Genomic DNA, 16,567 nt, shown 5'->3' with positions numbered 1-16,567 from the left:
AAAGCGTCAAAAGGGTCCTGAAAACAGGCCAGAGGAACCGCTTACTTCAGATCCGCCTTGCACACGGAAAAGAAGGAAACTGACGTCAGCACGCCGGGAGGGACTTATATGACCTCGCTGACGTCACGTCCGTGGACGTCATCAGGGCGGGGTCATGTGGCGCAGTCCCCTGGTGCACAGGGGTGCTGCTGCAAAAAAAAATTCCGGATCCAGTCTGACGCCTGGGAATAATTTTAAGTTAAGGAATCTGCAGCTAGATGTCTCTATGAGATAGAACAGATGCAGTTCATCAGATATTGGGATGGTATTGGGGTATCCTATCAGAAAAAGTTACTTACCTTCACTAATGCTGCTTCTGGTGGATACTCTAACCACAGATTTCTCACCTTTAGATTATCCCAAGCGCGAGGCTGGATCTGGAAGCTTTCACAGCAGTGATCCAGTACACTGCTAAGCAACACTGTATGGCTCTGCATGGGCTTCATTCTGCTGCAGAAGTGACGGAGCAGAGCTGCATATAAGTGCCACCCCTGTGCACCGTCAGTTTCTTTCTGGACTCTGTATATAGCCTTGGAATTGGACCATACAGCAATTGGTGGTATCAATGTGCAGATCGCTAATATGGGACATTTTTAGATGACAAATAAAGACCATTCCACAGAACAGGGAGGTGGGAGGGCAGTGACAATTCCGTGGTTAGACAGGGTATCCACTGGAAACAGCAATACCAAAAGTAAATAACTCACTCTTCTGATAAATTCTTTTAACAACAGATTCCTTACCTTTAGAATAGGTACCAAAGCAGCACCTCCCAAGGAGAAGGGTTTGTGAAGTGGGGTCAGATTATTAATTTGAATTAGGGTTGACACACAAAGATGATCTTACTAGAGAGAACCCCTTACTGCTTGGGCAAGGTATATTGACTAAACAAGAGGCTGTCTTAAACAGGAGAGTAGTAGCAGGCTGTTTCATGGGTGTGGAATTTAATAAAAAAATCTACTTGTCCATGGGACAGATCTGCTTGTATTGTGAAAAAAATCACTAGTCCCTTTGGTGCTACCTACTGCGGCGGAACATTATGGCAGCAATCTCATTATATAAGAGCTCTGACAATAGCCTTTCTGATTATGACAGGACTCAACCTATAGTAGGGTTTGAATACTAGCAATTCCCTTATTTTGCCACCTTTCTGCAGATCTACATGCTGGGACTGGGAGTAGTCGTAAGCAAAAGTTCCATGGTTTGAATGCCCTTTTGAGTCTGTGCAAACATACTATCTTGCATATGTTACGGGGTTCAACCGGCTCTTCTCTAATCTTTTACCATACTGAGAAAGGTTGGCAATTTACTCCTGACAAGGGCAGAAGTAAAACTTCTTCCAGGGTTGGGGAAAAAAGGTAGGAGGGAAAGTGAACTTGTAAAGGCTCAACAGATTTTTGCAAGAGCAAATCTACACATTCATGCAATAAACCATAGGTGCACTTTAAAGAATTGGGTCCCTAATTAGGTCTGGAGTTAACCAAGACCTTTTGTTTTTATTAAATTCTCTCTCTCTATCGGCTGGCTTCACTGTGAGTGACCTCATTCTGCTCTTTTACAAGGAGCATTTCAGCACACAATATAGTTTTGTTTAGTGTCAGGAACTAAAGTGGCAATGTGTGCTTTTTGAGACCAAAAAATATTTCAGTTTTTTGCCAAAGCTTGTTATAATGGTGAGGGACAATTCTAGCATCCATCAACGCATTTGAGTAGAAATGGTATCTAAATTTCACAGTAGTTTAACAAAACGTTTTTCAACATTTGTATTTTTTGTCAACATTTTATTTTGAAATCAAAGAACCATCAATCTTGCTTTCAGCAAATATTTGCATCTAATCAGAGAACATTCTGGGAACATTACACGTATCCTGAGTTGGTAAACTGCAAACGTGCATACACATTTTTACACTGGAACCCATGTCAGTAGTGCAGTCCGAGCTTACAAAATTTCCTCAGAGAGCTCACCTTAATAATAAAGGCTTTGCATTAATGAACCATAAATACAAGTTGGAACAGCATTAACACATGGACACAGATATTACCTTAACTGGAGACAATGCCTTTCCATTATCCATAATGTGTTACTGTAAACTGGCAGTGAAAGGGTTTATGCAGCAGGGTGTTAGGTCTACTTGTCCCATGGACAAAATAAACATGAAAATCTGATGTCCTTGACCTTACTTGAGAGGGCACTACAAACACCTTGGATAAGAAATATAAAGATCTTATGAGGAGGCTAGACAAGCCATATTGCTTTGATGACCTGGAATCCCTAATGAATGTTAGTAAAGCAGAGATTAGAGATGTGTTCCCAGTATTTTGAGCATGAGAAATTGTTAAGTATTGGTCACAAAATATTAGTTTTAATGCATATTGTTAATTGACACCAGAGAGGTGGGCTACAATCTTATTTAATCATCAATTCTGAATACCCAGTGGAAATATTTTTTTTAACACCTTTAAGGTTTAATCCATCGTTCTTTTGGTCACTATGCCACAGCAGTTTGGGTCCAGCCATATGCAAATGACCCTGTTCCTCATGGGTATAGTCCTTATTGAACTGGGCCACGTCTGAGCATGCCCTTGGCCACTTAGGGCGTACATAGCAAACACAACAAGATGATGGATGGAGTACTCAAACGTTTGCGCTGAGACTGATTTGCATATGGCTGGGTCTGAACTGGGGTGGCGAAGTGAGCTAAAGAACGATGAAGGATTCAACCCAGATCTGTGATTGGGGGTGAGGGTCTGAAAAGTTTCAGCGCTCTGTCCATCATTTCCTTGTGTTTCCTTATTTTTTTTTTTACAGCAGTTGCAATGCCCCATAATATGTGCCTGTGTGTCATCTTAGGTATGCCATGCCTTGCGAATCAGGACATCCATGGGGGATCTAATGCCTGGTTATGCGAAATAGACAAGGAAGCAAAAAAGCTCTCAAGACTTAACTGCAATGAACTGCATGTTCTTTATGATTTTATTATATACGAGTTAATTATGCCTATGTATCATCTCATTTAGCGCACATTTTTTTAACTTAGGGAATTTGAAGGGGGCTAAAGGCTGGATTATGTGCAACAGATAAGATAGCAACAATGCATTTGTATCCTTCATGGATTTTAACTGTAATGAATTCTATGTTTCTATATTGTAAATATGTATATTGTGCTTTTATGTATTCGCATATTAAGCCGAATAAAGATTGATTGAGACTGTACAGGAACCAAGTATGTTGAAGTGAAATAGAGGTGCAAACTTGGTCGGGGTGGAGAAGAGTTTGACTATGAATCAGACATTGGTGTTGGCAAAGGTCTCCCTCTGGCGGGGTCAAGACTGGCGTTGATGTTGAGGGGACAGTCGTCAGTTGGCACCAGAGTCAGTGCAGAATCAGAAGCAGGTTTCAGAGGCTCAGATGATGCTGAGGATGGATCCACTACTGGTAACTCGACTAGTGAACCTTGGGGATCATTGGGGCTTGAAGGTGCACCAGAAGGAACAGGAAGGGTACTAAAAATGCATAACACAGCTCCCTGAAGATATTGATCTGCTGCTGTGTTACCGCTGACATGAGGAACTCAGGATGCATCTGATCTACTGTGGAATCTGCCCCATAATTGGTGATCTGGTGCGAGAGTGAGTGGCACTTTAAGCCCTTTCGACTCTGAAGATAGACAGTAGTGGGATGGGGGTGAGTCCTGCTTAGCCTTCTAGTGCTTCCACTACGATTTGGAATTTAAGTTACCAGACGACCTCGAAAAGGATCTGTCATGGGAACAGTGTCAAGAGCAGAAACGAGTTTGCGTCATAGACATCAAGCAGGAGTAGGACTTTTGTGTTTTTTTCCAATGTTTTGGCGACATACAGCTTCACTTCACAGATCTAGATTGCTTTAGGGTTCACGAGGACGCATTCCACCCACAAATTGGAGTCATATTCCAAGCCCAAACACCAAAGGACACCTATTGTGGGGTCTGTTACTGACATCTCTTTCCAACAGTCGCAGCATGGTATGAACCCTTTAGTTTTAGGTGGAGACACTGCTCCCTTGCACACTGGATGTCAATTTGTTGATTTAAAAAATCACCCATCTGACAAAAACAGAGGCAACAGAGCTCCGGATCTGTGTTCAAATGCGTTAAAAGAAAGGAGCTTATGTCACAAGCGGGGCATGGGAGAACTGCTATGAAAGCTTCCAGATCCAGTCTGGCACCTGGAGGTACTCTATGGATGTGACTAGAAGTATCCATCAGAAACATCAATTGATTAAGACTTATTTCGTGGATACGGGGATGCTGAAAACTACACCTTGTAACGGACCAGTGACACCTAAACAGGGTTGCATACCGTCAAGACCACTAGGTGGACATTGTATGAATTAGGCAAGACAGCATGGTTGAACAAGTTGTACTAATATGTAATACCAATTATGGACAACATGTGCAAATCTGTGTAATGTGAGGGGAGAATCCACGATATGTACTCATTAATGTACTGACTGTGTATGCATACTGGCAAATCGGAACCTAATAAAAAACTGTGTTAAAAATAACAAATGTGAGGGGAGAATCCAAATACATATTGACTATGCTACATTCAGTAACCATAGGAATCCTATTTCTTGATGGGAAATGTATGATCCTACAACACTTTAAAGATTGGGTAGGTGACACCCCACTGACTATATTTTAATTTTATAGATTGAAACATGTGCTGAGGACACTCGTTGCAACATTTCCAGACTCACTGCCTGAGTACTAAGTGTATACAAAAATAATGGTAAGAGAAGGGGATGAGAAAGTGGAATTATTTTTATGCTATAGATCTGCAAGACTGTGCAGAGCAAAACAAAACTAGCTAGAGCGGACTGGGAGACAGATCTGGGGCAAACTACAATAGGCAACTGCTACAGGCAGACAAAGGATGTTTTATTAGACAACTGACACAAATTGGTATAGTTTTACATTTTCGCATAGACTCTACTGCACACTACAAATGATTAGGAAATTTGCCTAAAACAGATATAGTCGTTGGTCAATGCAACAGGAAAAATGATGTAGACTTCCAGTATGTAGCATGTAGTTGCACTGAAATACAGAATTTCAGGAAACTAGTGATGAGAGAGCTGGCCAAGATGATGGAGAGGGAATCATTGACATCTCTACGATTTGTACTGTTGGGCTACATCGTCGAGATACTGACTGCCTCTTTTATAAACAGTACACGGCAACCCAAATAAGCAGTAGTTGAAGTGAAGATTAACACGACAAGCAACAATATAAACATCGTGCAGGAGGAATGCAAAGGTTGCATTACTAGGAGTGATGAGAGGCCAGATGAGAAATAGGATTCTACTTAGGATTGGGGTGGTGCTAGATGGAAACAAAGGCTGCACTATACAGTGCCTGCTTACCAGCTCACTAATGCCTCATTGAGGGTTCCAACAGTTAGCGGCTCATTAAGGCACAATGCTTTTAACAAATTAGCTAAGACACCCCTTCCTAAATAAAAAAAAGCCCTACACAACCAATCAGAATCTTGTTACTAATTAAACGCATCAAATTACTGAATCTCTAATACAATCTACACATCATGCTGCATAAGCTAGCTAACAAAAGGAATACTTCATAGACCTAGCATCACAATTTAATGGGAAAAACAAATAGGACAGTATAACCAGCCTCTAAATGCTATGGCCTTGATGGACAGTCAATCCAATAAATGGCAAAATGCGAAATACACATGAAAATCAGTGGTTGAAGGAAGCTAACCCAAAGTTTAATCTCCTTCTGTACTTTTTATTGTTCTTTTTAAAGAACTGGTAACATAGCATAATCCAAACTGCTACACCATTCTGTAGTCAGACCTAGAAAAGAACCTGCAGAGCCATAACAACGTGCACGCTACAGAAGGGAACAGCATGTAACCTCATGGGACCTGTATCACAAAGGAGCTGAAAGAACCCCGCTGTCTCTCTGATCTACTATGTGCCCCAGGATCCTCTTCAAGGAGGAATAGTTTACATTGAGTACATCTAGTTTACTCCTCGATTCATGAACATACGCTTCCACCAGAGGGCAGTGGCAGAGAGAGGCTGCACACACCCTACCTTCAGTTAGCCGCTTCCTTTCTGAGATGACTAGCATGTTACTGCTGCTCACAATGGTAGATTAAGTGTGGATGCTAGATGAAGGTAAAATGACTGGATTGGGGATCAGAATCCGTGCATCCAGAAAGAAGCACAATGCCCTATCACGTAGTTCTGGGGCTCCTACAGATGCAAGAGTTTCAAGGCACAAGCATTCAGTGTTTTAGTCCCCAACATTGCTCCTGCTGTACATTGATTTATGCGATTCATCATTGTCTCTAAGCTAGGGTTGGCAAAATTCTTACCTTGACACATCCTAGAGCTGCACAGCCTGCAATACGTATTGGCAGCTCTTCATCCTCCAGCTGTTCCAGGAAACACACCAAGGCCTGCAAAATGTCCCATGAAAAAGAAATGCAAAAATATCAATTAAGCTGAAAAGCCACAAAAATAGTTATTTTTTAAACTGCACCTAAGTAGTATTAGGTGTTAACTGGCCACTGGCCTGCCTTCCCCTTATCTGGCAACAACATTGGGCAGCTACAAAAAGTATGTATATCATCATCACAAAATACTTTATTCAGTCCAATATTTGTCATACAAGTCACAAAAAGTAAATTCATGTATCACATAAAAAAAAATTTTTAAATGAATTTCTCGGGGGAGTTTTTTTATGATTGGGTAATTTTAATTTTATGCAGCACTACTTCTCATTTACCATAACGCAGGTCACTACATATGCTCCTATACACCGATATGCGAATCACACAGGACACCCTTGTATATCAAGACTGGGCCACCGGTGAACTTCGTGAAGGCACAGATTGACTCACAGATACAGTACATGCCCACTTACCTACAGCATCCCCAGGGAGCGAACATCAAAATATTTCTTCTTTCCCGAATTCACACAGGCCACCTATCTATCCACACATGGGACTGCACGTAAATCTCAAGTTCCTCACGTGGAATGTTAACGGACTTGGGGACAAAATTAAACGGGGGATAGCTCTCCAATATTTGAAGAGACAGGCGCCAGACATTGTCCTTCTTCAAGAAACGCACCGAATTGGTAATTCTTGTGGCGCCTTGAATAGGTGGGGGTATCATCTATTTGCCCATGCGGGGTTTACATCGGGTTCGCGAGGGACAGGGGTGCTCCTGCGTAGGGGTTGTCTGTACATGGTACACAAGACCTGGTCTGATAAACAAGGCAGATACGTAGCGCTATCCAGCACCTGGGAGGGAAAAACTATCAATGTCATATCGACGTATGCCCCACCTGGGTTGCAGCGCCTCACGTTACAGGACCTGGGAACACTTCTTCTTGACCGTCCGATTGGCCTGTTAGTACTGGGGTGGGGGGGTCTTCAATCTTGCAATGGATGGCTCTAGGGATCGCCTTCCGCCCCACAGGGATCCTCTTGGGGGATCCCAACTAGCCCAATTCCTGTCAGCCATGGGCCTCGTTGTTATCTGGCGACAACTCAACCCCACCACCGTACAATTCACATTCCAATCTGGGGCCCACAACAGCCATTGCCTGGCGCGTGGAATCTCAGACCACTCACCTATTCTTATTAAGATTGCAATAGGCTCGCCCAAGCGATGTACAAGCCTTATCATAAATCCCTGGGCGCTTAAAATACCTCACATCAAGGACACATTAATTAAAGAAACAGACCTGTACTTCAGAGAAAACGTAGGATCGGTCTCCTCTGCCCAAATCTTATGGGGTGTGTTTGGTGTTGTGATGAAAACTAGAGCCCTGGCATTGATGGTCGGCCATAAAGGAGAACTCACTAAACGCATAGAAGAACTCACAAAAGATATTCAACTCAGGGAAAGGGCTCTTGCAATCACCCCCGACCAAGAGGCGCAACACTGGTTGGCTGTCGTGCGTCTTGATACCAACAGCTCCTTACAGACGCTGCCAAGGCGAGGTACAAATCAACATGTCACAAGATATATGAACATGGTGAGAGAACAAGCAAGCTTCTTGCCTGGCTGGAAAAAAAGGAGCAACTATCACCATGGGTTCACCTACTGCATGGGTCCAACAGGGAGGTAATTAGGGACCCCCAGCATATAGCGGACACATTCGCTACCTACTTCTCATCAGTATACACTTCTACCGTGACAACCCAGCCACCCGCAGCTGCAGAATTGCTCTCAACTATAAACATCTGTTTGTCCGCAGAGGATAGAGACTCCCTAGAAGGCAAGCTCACCGAGCAAGAAATTCAGTTGGCTGTTCAAAATGTCTGCTCGGGTAAGGCCATGGAACCCAACAGGCTCCCGATTGAATTCTTTAAACCAATGGCTTCAAAACTATCCCCCTACTTGCTCCAAATGTACACCGAAAGTTTTGAGAAAGGGGTACTACCGGCAGATATCAGGACGGCTTCCATCATGGTTATTCGCAAACAAGGTAAATCACCAGATGATTGTAGAGCCTACCAACCCATCTCACTCCTCACAGTTGAGGCGAAAATATTAGCGAAACTACTGGCCAACAGGCTCATCCCCTATATCACTGGATTGGTACACCCGGACGAATCCGGCTTTATGCCAGGGGAATACAGCCCTGAACTTGAGGTGATTGCATGGGGTCCTGGGCAGACGTGCCACGATCAGGGAGGACACAACCCTGTTATCATTGGATGCCACAATGGCATTCGATACAATCGAATGGGACTTTCTTTCTGCAGTACTGATAAGGATGGGATTTGGACCTAACTTTATAAAGTGGATCCATTGCTCTATGCCTGTCCGATCGCACATGTAGTAGTAAATAATCACACCTCTAGACAGTTTCAATTAGGAAGGGGAACCAGGCAGGGGTGTCCTCTGTCGCCCTTGCTTTTCGCCCTGGTACTCGAACCACTTGCGATCTGGGTCAGGAGGGACCCGTTGATCCGCGGTCTGAAGTGGACAGAGAGCCACGAGGACTGCATTTCACTATACGCGCACAACATCCTTTTATGTATGGCCTCACCATCGCAGTCCCTCTGCCGGGTCCTACACATATTCCACATATTTGGCCCCACTCAGGGTACACTATTAATTGGATCAAGTCCCAGCTCTACGTGCTGTGGGGGACACCTCCGTGTAATCCCAGAGGCTATGACATACCAGTGACATCGAGGAGCTTTAGATATTTAGGTATTTACATCACGCCTGATTCGGCCCTATTCGATGAGGCAAATCTACAAGAACCCTTGGCACGTTTTCGCGCTGATGTCAAGCACTGGCGCTCCCTCCCCCTCACTCTTTTGGGAGAAGCAGCCCTCTTCAAGATGTTAGCACTACCATGCTTCCTGTATGTGCTGCAAAACACCCCTGACAAAATCCTTGACACCTACTTCACCAATATCGAAAGTGCCGTGCATGCGTTACTGTGGGACGGCCGAGCCCCACGGATAGCTATAAAAAAACTAACTACAGGTGGTACGATGGGGGCATTGCATTACCCAACATTAGACTACCAGGCGTCCCAATTGGTCGCGATTAATAAATGGGTATATGGAGACCATGATGACCCGAATTTTTGCACAGACCGATGACTTATGGGACAGGGGGCATATAATAGGGCACTCTACATAAACCCCCGAAAGTTAAACCTCACAGGGCCCACTGCAAGCACAATAGACAAATGGCATAGAGTGAACAGGCAATTGGGCTGGCATAATAAACTTACACGAGCCACACCACTTTGGGAACCAGACCTCTTGGGCCATCTCAGCATCTGTCCTCGGTTCGATAAATGGAACCTCATAGGCAACTCAACTGTGGGGGATATGTGGATCGAGGGAAGGTTAGCCACCTTTGCGGACCTTCAGCACAAATACAAACTAGCACAGACCGAAACGTTTCGATATTTGCAAATTAGCTGTGCAACCAAAGCAGTGCTGCCTAAGGATGACCCACTACCTGAGGCCTCTCCACTGAAAGACAGGTTGATACTAGACCCCATTAATAAAAAAGCCATATCCCTCACGTATAAAAGGCCATTAAATAACCGCCCAGTCCCCTTGGTACGCCTACGGCAATATTGGGAGACAGAACTTGGGGAAATCGAGGATGATGATTGGCGAGACGCACTGGCCTCTCCCAGGGAAGTGGCTATCTCCATGAGACTACGGCTGATCCAATAGAAGATTCTTCACCCTGTATACCTAGGTGCGGGAACCCTGGTCAAAATGGGTAGAAGGGCTGATCCTCGGTGCCTTAGACAACGTCATCCAACAGGAACCTTTTTTCATATCCTCTGGGATTGCCCAAATGTGCGAACATACTGGGATGAAATCACCAGGCAAATGGGTAGGGCGGGAGGTAAGACTCTGAATGCCTCCCCCAGCTCTGCCTATTAAATATTTGGGAGGCCACTGATCTTACGCAAACTGAAAAAACATGGGTCTCGCTGGGATGGGCCATTGCAAAACGAAATATAGCACAGAGGTGGGGGGTGGGGCTGGTCCCTAATGTACACGACTGAGCAGTTGACATGGACAGAGCAATGGTAGCTGAAAAAGAAGTCTTTAAATACAGGGGCTGCCCCAAAAAATGGGATCGCAAATGGGGTGGGTGGAACAGAAACAGAGGAGACATATGTCTATATCCGACAGTTGATTTGTGACGTGAACGTCTCAAACTAATGGATATATCCGATATTGAGAATGTGACTTGGCCCAGGGATGAGTAATGTGATTACTTGTATATTGATCAACACATGCCATGTATATATTTACCAAACCTTTGGTCAAATGTAATATTCTCACTAGTGGACATATCTGATATTGTCAAAATGATTGTACAAGGGAATGTGTACTGTGATTCCCAAATACCAACCATTCCATGATATGTATATGTTTACTGTGTCCTACATACACTGCTTTATTGCTGCTTTCCGTTTTTCTTTGGAACAATAAAAAGTTTATTAAAAAAAAAACTGAATTTAACATATTGTGAAAAAAACACAGCATCTCTATCATAGATATTCTCCCCATAAAAATGTAATAGTGTTAAAAAGTGTCAATTACAACTTAATCAGTGACAACCTGGCCCAGGTGTTTTCTCACATTAATTTTACACTCAATATAACATACTGTTGTCGCACAAATGTATATTGTGGGTAATGACTGTACGTATAATACAGATAGTCTACAGTACCTAGTATTTGCCTACTTAATAGCTGCAAACAAAACCCTCTTTCTAATATAGGAATAGAATTTGCAAAAATACAAAGTGCGGTATAGTCTGTGGAGAATTTCCTTATTGAAGTTTTTTGTTAAACTCACAAAAGATACATTCATCCTGGATATGTACAAAGAGAGATAATCCAAGAGTAACATTCAACTTTCAGAACAATCTTATGCAACATCATATCCTATTATATAGTGCAATAGACATGGATTAAAGTCTCAGTCACCCATAACAGATCTGCCACGGGACAATATAGCATCCATAGGCAAAACAGCGACCAGTAAATAAAAAGCATGAGATACAGTGCACTTGGCAATAGTTAAGGGTTGTGATAATCGTAATTTATCCATGCAAGTGTGCAGAGAGTTGAAATGACGGAGGGAATATACCAACGGTTGGCAGAACATATAGGTCATCAGCAATGACTGTTCATTGGCTGTGTCTTTTGAGCTACTGTGTCAGAGCAAGATCATCAGCATTGTCTTGCTTCCGGGTTAAAAGGTTGTTGATGGCCTCCATATATTCCTGGGTCTAGAGGTAATTGGCAGTAATTCGGCATATGTAAGTAGCTGATCCTTATAGTATATTAAGGCTTGTAGCCAATCTTTGAATTTCAGTGCCCATCCCCTTCCCCATCGACATGCAATACGCCTTTTAGCTAAAAAAGAGACAAAGTGATACATAGCTTCGATATCTCGCTTCTACTTCTCCCGTATGTCCCAACACCGCTACCAATAGAATAAGTGTTTTTTCAGTCATTAGTGTTAATGCCAATCGAACTCCCTCCAATAACTCTGAGGACATGAACATCCGAGATGTAGGAAGTCAGCACCTTCCATGGCACGCCTTGCGCACCTGTCATCTGGGCGGAGGTTTTGCGGTATAATTTTGCAGGTGTGCAATAAAGCCTATGTAAGAACTTATAATGAATGATACGCAGCTGCTGCTTGATGCTATTCGTCCTGTCTGCTGATAGCAGTAAAGCCACTGTGCATCAGTAAGGGGGGTACCCAACTCCAGATCCCAGCTCTTTCAAGTTACCCCGCCAACAGACAATTTTTGATTGTTCTTTTGCTCATTTTTATTTATGATAATAAATAAATACAAAAAAACCAATATTTAAATGCAACATTAGACTTTGGGATTCATTTTTCCCAGGAACCTGTATTTATACCTAAGGCACAAACCGCTCATAGTTTAAAAAACATGAAAAAAACATCTAAAGGCGATAGCTGCTTGTCAGCGAACAAAGTGTTGAAATCTATGAATAGGCAATCTCTATATAGGTCTCCCCAGGTGGTGATGCCCGTCCTGAGTAGCATGTTTTGCATGCAAGTTCCTGGGTGATTGAAGCTGATGCCTGATAGAATAATGGAGGAACGATGAATATAATAGAGATTTGTTTGCCTTTTTGACAAGTTTATCCCATGTTTCATTAGTAAGTAAGTAAATTTATTTTTTAGTTAATAAAAACCTCAACAACTTCCATAAAAAAAAGTATAGTTCAGTGAAATCCGTAATTAAAAGATCGAAGAGCGTATCATAAAACATTAATTGTATGTATGTATTTAATGCTCATTAAGCGCAACTGTCACCCGAAAGGGTATCCTGGCGCTGAGACCGTATCTAACCATCAGGTGAGGTGTAATTCCTAGTATATATCAAACAGTAAAAAGACAAAACTTCCAATTTGTGGTCGGGCATAAAGTGTTCGTCACACACTGATCAGGTATACAAATTTCCAGCTAGTTAATTATTTAATTAGTGTGCAAAACGAGTTACTTGGGTACTGGGATATTAGACTAGAATCCTAGGTGCATTACTATCTTAAATTGTCAAACAAGAATCAGTTTACTTGGCAGCTTGACAAATACAACCTCTAACGGCTCGTTCAATGTGCAGAATTTATGAAGGTAAGTACGAACTCCATTATTGACCTCAAACTTTTTTGGGGGGGTTTTCTTTAAAAAGAAATTAGCCTATTGTGATCACAAAGTACCTGGTGTATTATAAATGAAGATGGATGACTTTAAGTCTCTTGGTTTAATGCAAAGCCATAACAATAAGTTATAAGGTTTTAAGATTATGTATTTACCATAAAAAGAACAGAAAGGGGGATAGTGTGTGAAGGGGCCTGTTTCAAAAAGTAACAAATCCAGGTTTGAACCTCTGTTAGACTCAAGACACAGTGCTGTACTCAGTTGATCTATGCACAGCCAAAAAGGAGATTTTACTGTTGCTCTGGCTTGCGGTGTTGGGTTCTGATCATTCCAATATTGCAAGTGACTGTATCAGAGCACCAATGTGGGGAGGGTGAGACTTAGAATTCCCAACAATCGGGGGGTTTTAAAGTGGGTGTTCGGGGGAGGGGGGCGGGAAGATGAGCGGTTTGCTGGTAGGGTTTGTGGTTGAAGGCCCTTGCTCTAAGTACATAAGGGTCACTGAGCAGCATCACTGTGAGGTTCTCTTGGTTGCTGTGACTGCTGGTCGCTTATTCTAAAAACAAATTCCCCTACTGCCTCCATAAATCGTGCAAAGCGACACACCAGCTGTACATCTTCACCTCCAAGGCATGCCTTCACTGCTTGTCTGCAGGATCTTAAGCCCTTGTTTTTCAAGATGGGTTTCAGTAGCAGTCGACGTTCAAGTTGCAGGTCTGCGCAGCTATATAATAAGTGTAAGATGCTCTCTTCCCCTTTCCCACAAAAGCGTCAGTTGATCGAAGTAAGTACTCGTTTCCAAGGAGAGAGGTGCGGCAAGATTGCTAGAATGCCCATTCGAAAGAGAAGATATTTTTATTTCGTTCTCCTGTTCGTTCAGCCATTTCACTGTCTTGTTTACAAGTTGTGTAAAGCTGTTATGAGTCCCTGAGGCTGCCCAGAGGTCCAAAAGGCCTAGATGATTTATTGATGCTATCAGATAGCCCATGGCTGCACATTCCTTCCTTGAGTGAATTTCATTCCATAGGTGGGTGTTCAGCCCCTTTGTTGTTGGAATTTTTCTTGACATGCTTCATTAGTACATTCAACTGTAGAGCCAGGAGAGACAGGCGTGCACGCCCATGCCTTAAATAAGCAGCGCCAGGGATCGGGGTCATGTATCCCTGTCCTGTGGCTATGTGTGGCATGTATGGGGTTGGGAATAGCAAATGGCAACGCCGCAGGTGACCCTCAGGAGCAGCTCTGGCATTGAGGGGATTTCCGGAGGCACTTCACGACGCTCAGCGGGAGCCCGGAGAAGGTGAGTGAAGGCGCAGCCCAGATTACCAGCAGTCCCCGTGGGAAGCCAGGGGAGCGGAGAGAATCCCAGAGCTTTACAGATCAATACATTACAGGTCAGAGAACCACGCCTGACCTTAAAATGGCAGCCAAAATATTAGGCTCACCAGAGAGGGGGAAACAGGCATATTATGAGGTGGATATATGTCATGAACCTGCAGAAAGGCTTCAGGGAGTAAGAAGGTGCAGGCACTGGGGCCAGACCGAATAAAGGAAATGGAAACTTGACCTATGAAACGTGCCTGACCGTAAGATGGCAGCCATCCTCCAAATCCTTTCTAAAAGAGTGGAGGAGGGGAATATCCCCAGCTGAAACCAACCGATTCTCGTGGGACACCAGGACCGGTGTCTTTCGATGGAACTTTGACGATGCCGTCGGGCGGATACCAAAACTGTTTGTACTTACCGTGGAGCTCGAACAACCTTGGCCGATGCCCGGTGGAGCTGTCCTATGCAGCTATGGAGAAGTTTGGCTTTGGCTCACGCCCTCGGCCGTCGCCTACCCAGCCGGACATCTGACACCGTTTTCCTCGTTGCCCCGTTATGTTTCCTTCCCTCCCCCGCATTGCATGTTTTTGTTTTCTCCTATGTCTTTACTTGAAACCTGCAATTGATGTAATTATGCAACCCTTAACGCTTTGATCCTCATGTAAAGCGCTCTGATACCTCCGGGTCTAGCCAGCGCTATATAAAACTTCGCAAATAAAATAAAGAGATAGTCCGTTTGTGTACGGCCCGACGTTTTTTGGCACCCACATAGCCAACAAAGAGCTGGTCATCCACCCGGAACTGTTTTGTACAGTCCAGATAAAAAGACAGCGCACGTTTTGGGTCCAGACGGTGGAGCCTCTCTTCCTCTTTGGAAGGATGCGGAGGCGGAGGCGGAAAGAAGGTGGGTAAAGTGATGGGCTGCCCAATGTGAAAGGCAGTGACGACCTTTGACTGAAAGGATGGATGGGTTCTGAGGACAACTTTGTTCGGATGCACAGATAGAAAAGGAGGCTTTGAAGAAAGAGCCTGGAGCTCACTCACTCGCCTGGCAGAGGTGATGGCCACCAGGAATGCAGTTTTGAGAGTTAAAAGCCTCAAAGAACAGTTATGAAGCGGCTTAAAGGGAGAGCACATTAAATAAGTTAAAACCAGATTCAAGTCCCACTGAGGCATAACGAAAGGAATAGGAGGAAAGAGATGAGTTATGCCTTTCAAGAATCGATTAATTACCGGGGACTTGAAAAGAGCAGGCCGATTTGGAAGCTGAAGGAAGGCGGAAATGGCCAAGAGATAGCCCTTGATAGTGCCCAGATCAAAGCCATGCTGGGCCAAAGAAAGGAGGAACAAGAGAACCTTAGAAAGAGGGGCAGAGAGGGGATCCACAGCCTTTGCTGTGCACCATGCCACAAATTTGTTTCACCAACAGGCATATACCATCTTAGTGGAGGGACGCCTGGCTGCCAAGATTACATCGCAAACTTCGGGAGGCAGGTCAAACGACGTAAACTGCCGCCACTCAATTTCCACGCAAGGAGGTGGAGGCTGGACAGGTTCGGGTGGAGGACCGTCCCCTGCTGCTGCAACAGAAGATCCTCCCGAAGAGGCAGTCGGATCGGAGTATCGATGGCCATGTTGAGCACCTTGGGATACCAGACTCTTCGTGCCCAATCCGGAGCCACAAGAATGACTTAGGCCGGGTCGTGCCTGATCTTCTTCAGCACTCAGGGCAGAAGTGGTATAGGCGGAAAGGCATACAACAGACCGCAACTCCACTCGCGATGAAAAGCGTCACCTAGCGAGTGCCGCCTTGGAAATTCCAACGTGCAGAATTGCTGACATTGCGCGTTCTCTTCGGTGGCGAATAGATCTAACCAAGGGTCTCCCCACTGTTGAAAGAGCCCTTGCACCACTTCCGAGTGAAGACGCCATTTGTGATCCATCATGCACCAGCGGCTGAGTTTGTCCGCCCTAG

The 16,567-nt window shown here is 44.1% G+C and overlaps 1 protein-coding gene across 4 annotated transcripts in view; it reads right to left on the bottom strand.

The window, feature by feature from the left end:
- The window catches only part of RIPOR1 (RHO family interacting cell polarization regulator 1), a 1,579,345-nt gene that overhangs the window by 154,421 nt on the left and 1,408,357 nt on the right, over nucleotides 1-16,567 (bottom strand). For all 4 annotated transcript variants that reach the window (XM_085639402.1, XM_085639400.1, XM_085639399.1 and 1 more), the window contains exon 20: nucleotides 6,427-6,510. In XM_085639402.1, coding sequence (XP_085495528.1) covers nucleotides 6,427-6,510 — 84 coding nt within the window. The remainder of the gene's footprint in view (nucleotides 1-6,426; nucleotides 6,511-16,567) is intronic.

The sequence above is a fragment of the Triturus cristatus genome, chromosome 12, assembly GCF_964204655.1.
Source record: "Triturus cristatus chromosome 12, aTriCri1.1, whole genome shotgun sequence".
Lineage (NCBI taxonomy): Eukaryota > Metazoa > Chordata > Amphibia > Caudata > Salamandridae > Triturus > Triturus cristatus.
Note: the sequence above shows the minus strand (reverse complement) of the source record. Positions and strands in the feature narration are given on the sequence as shown.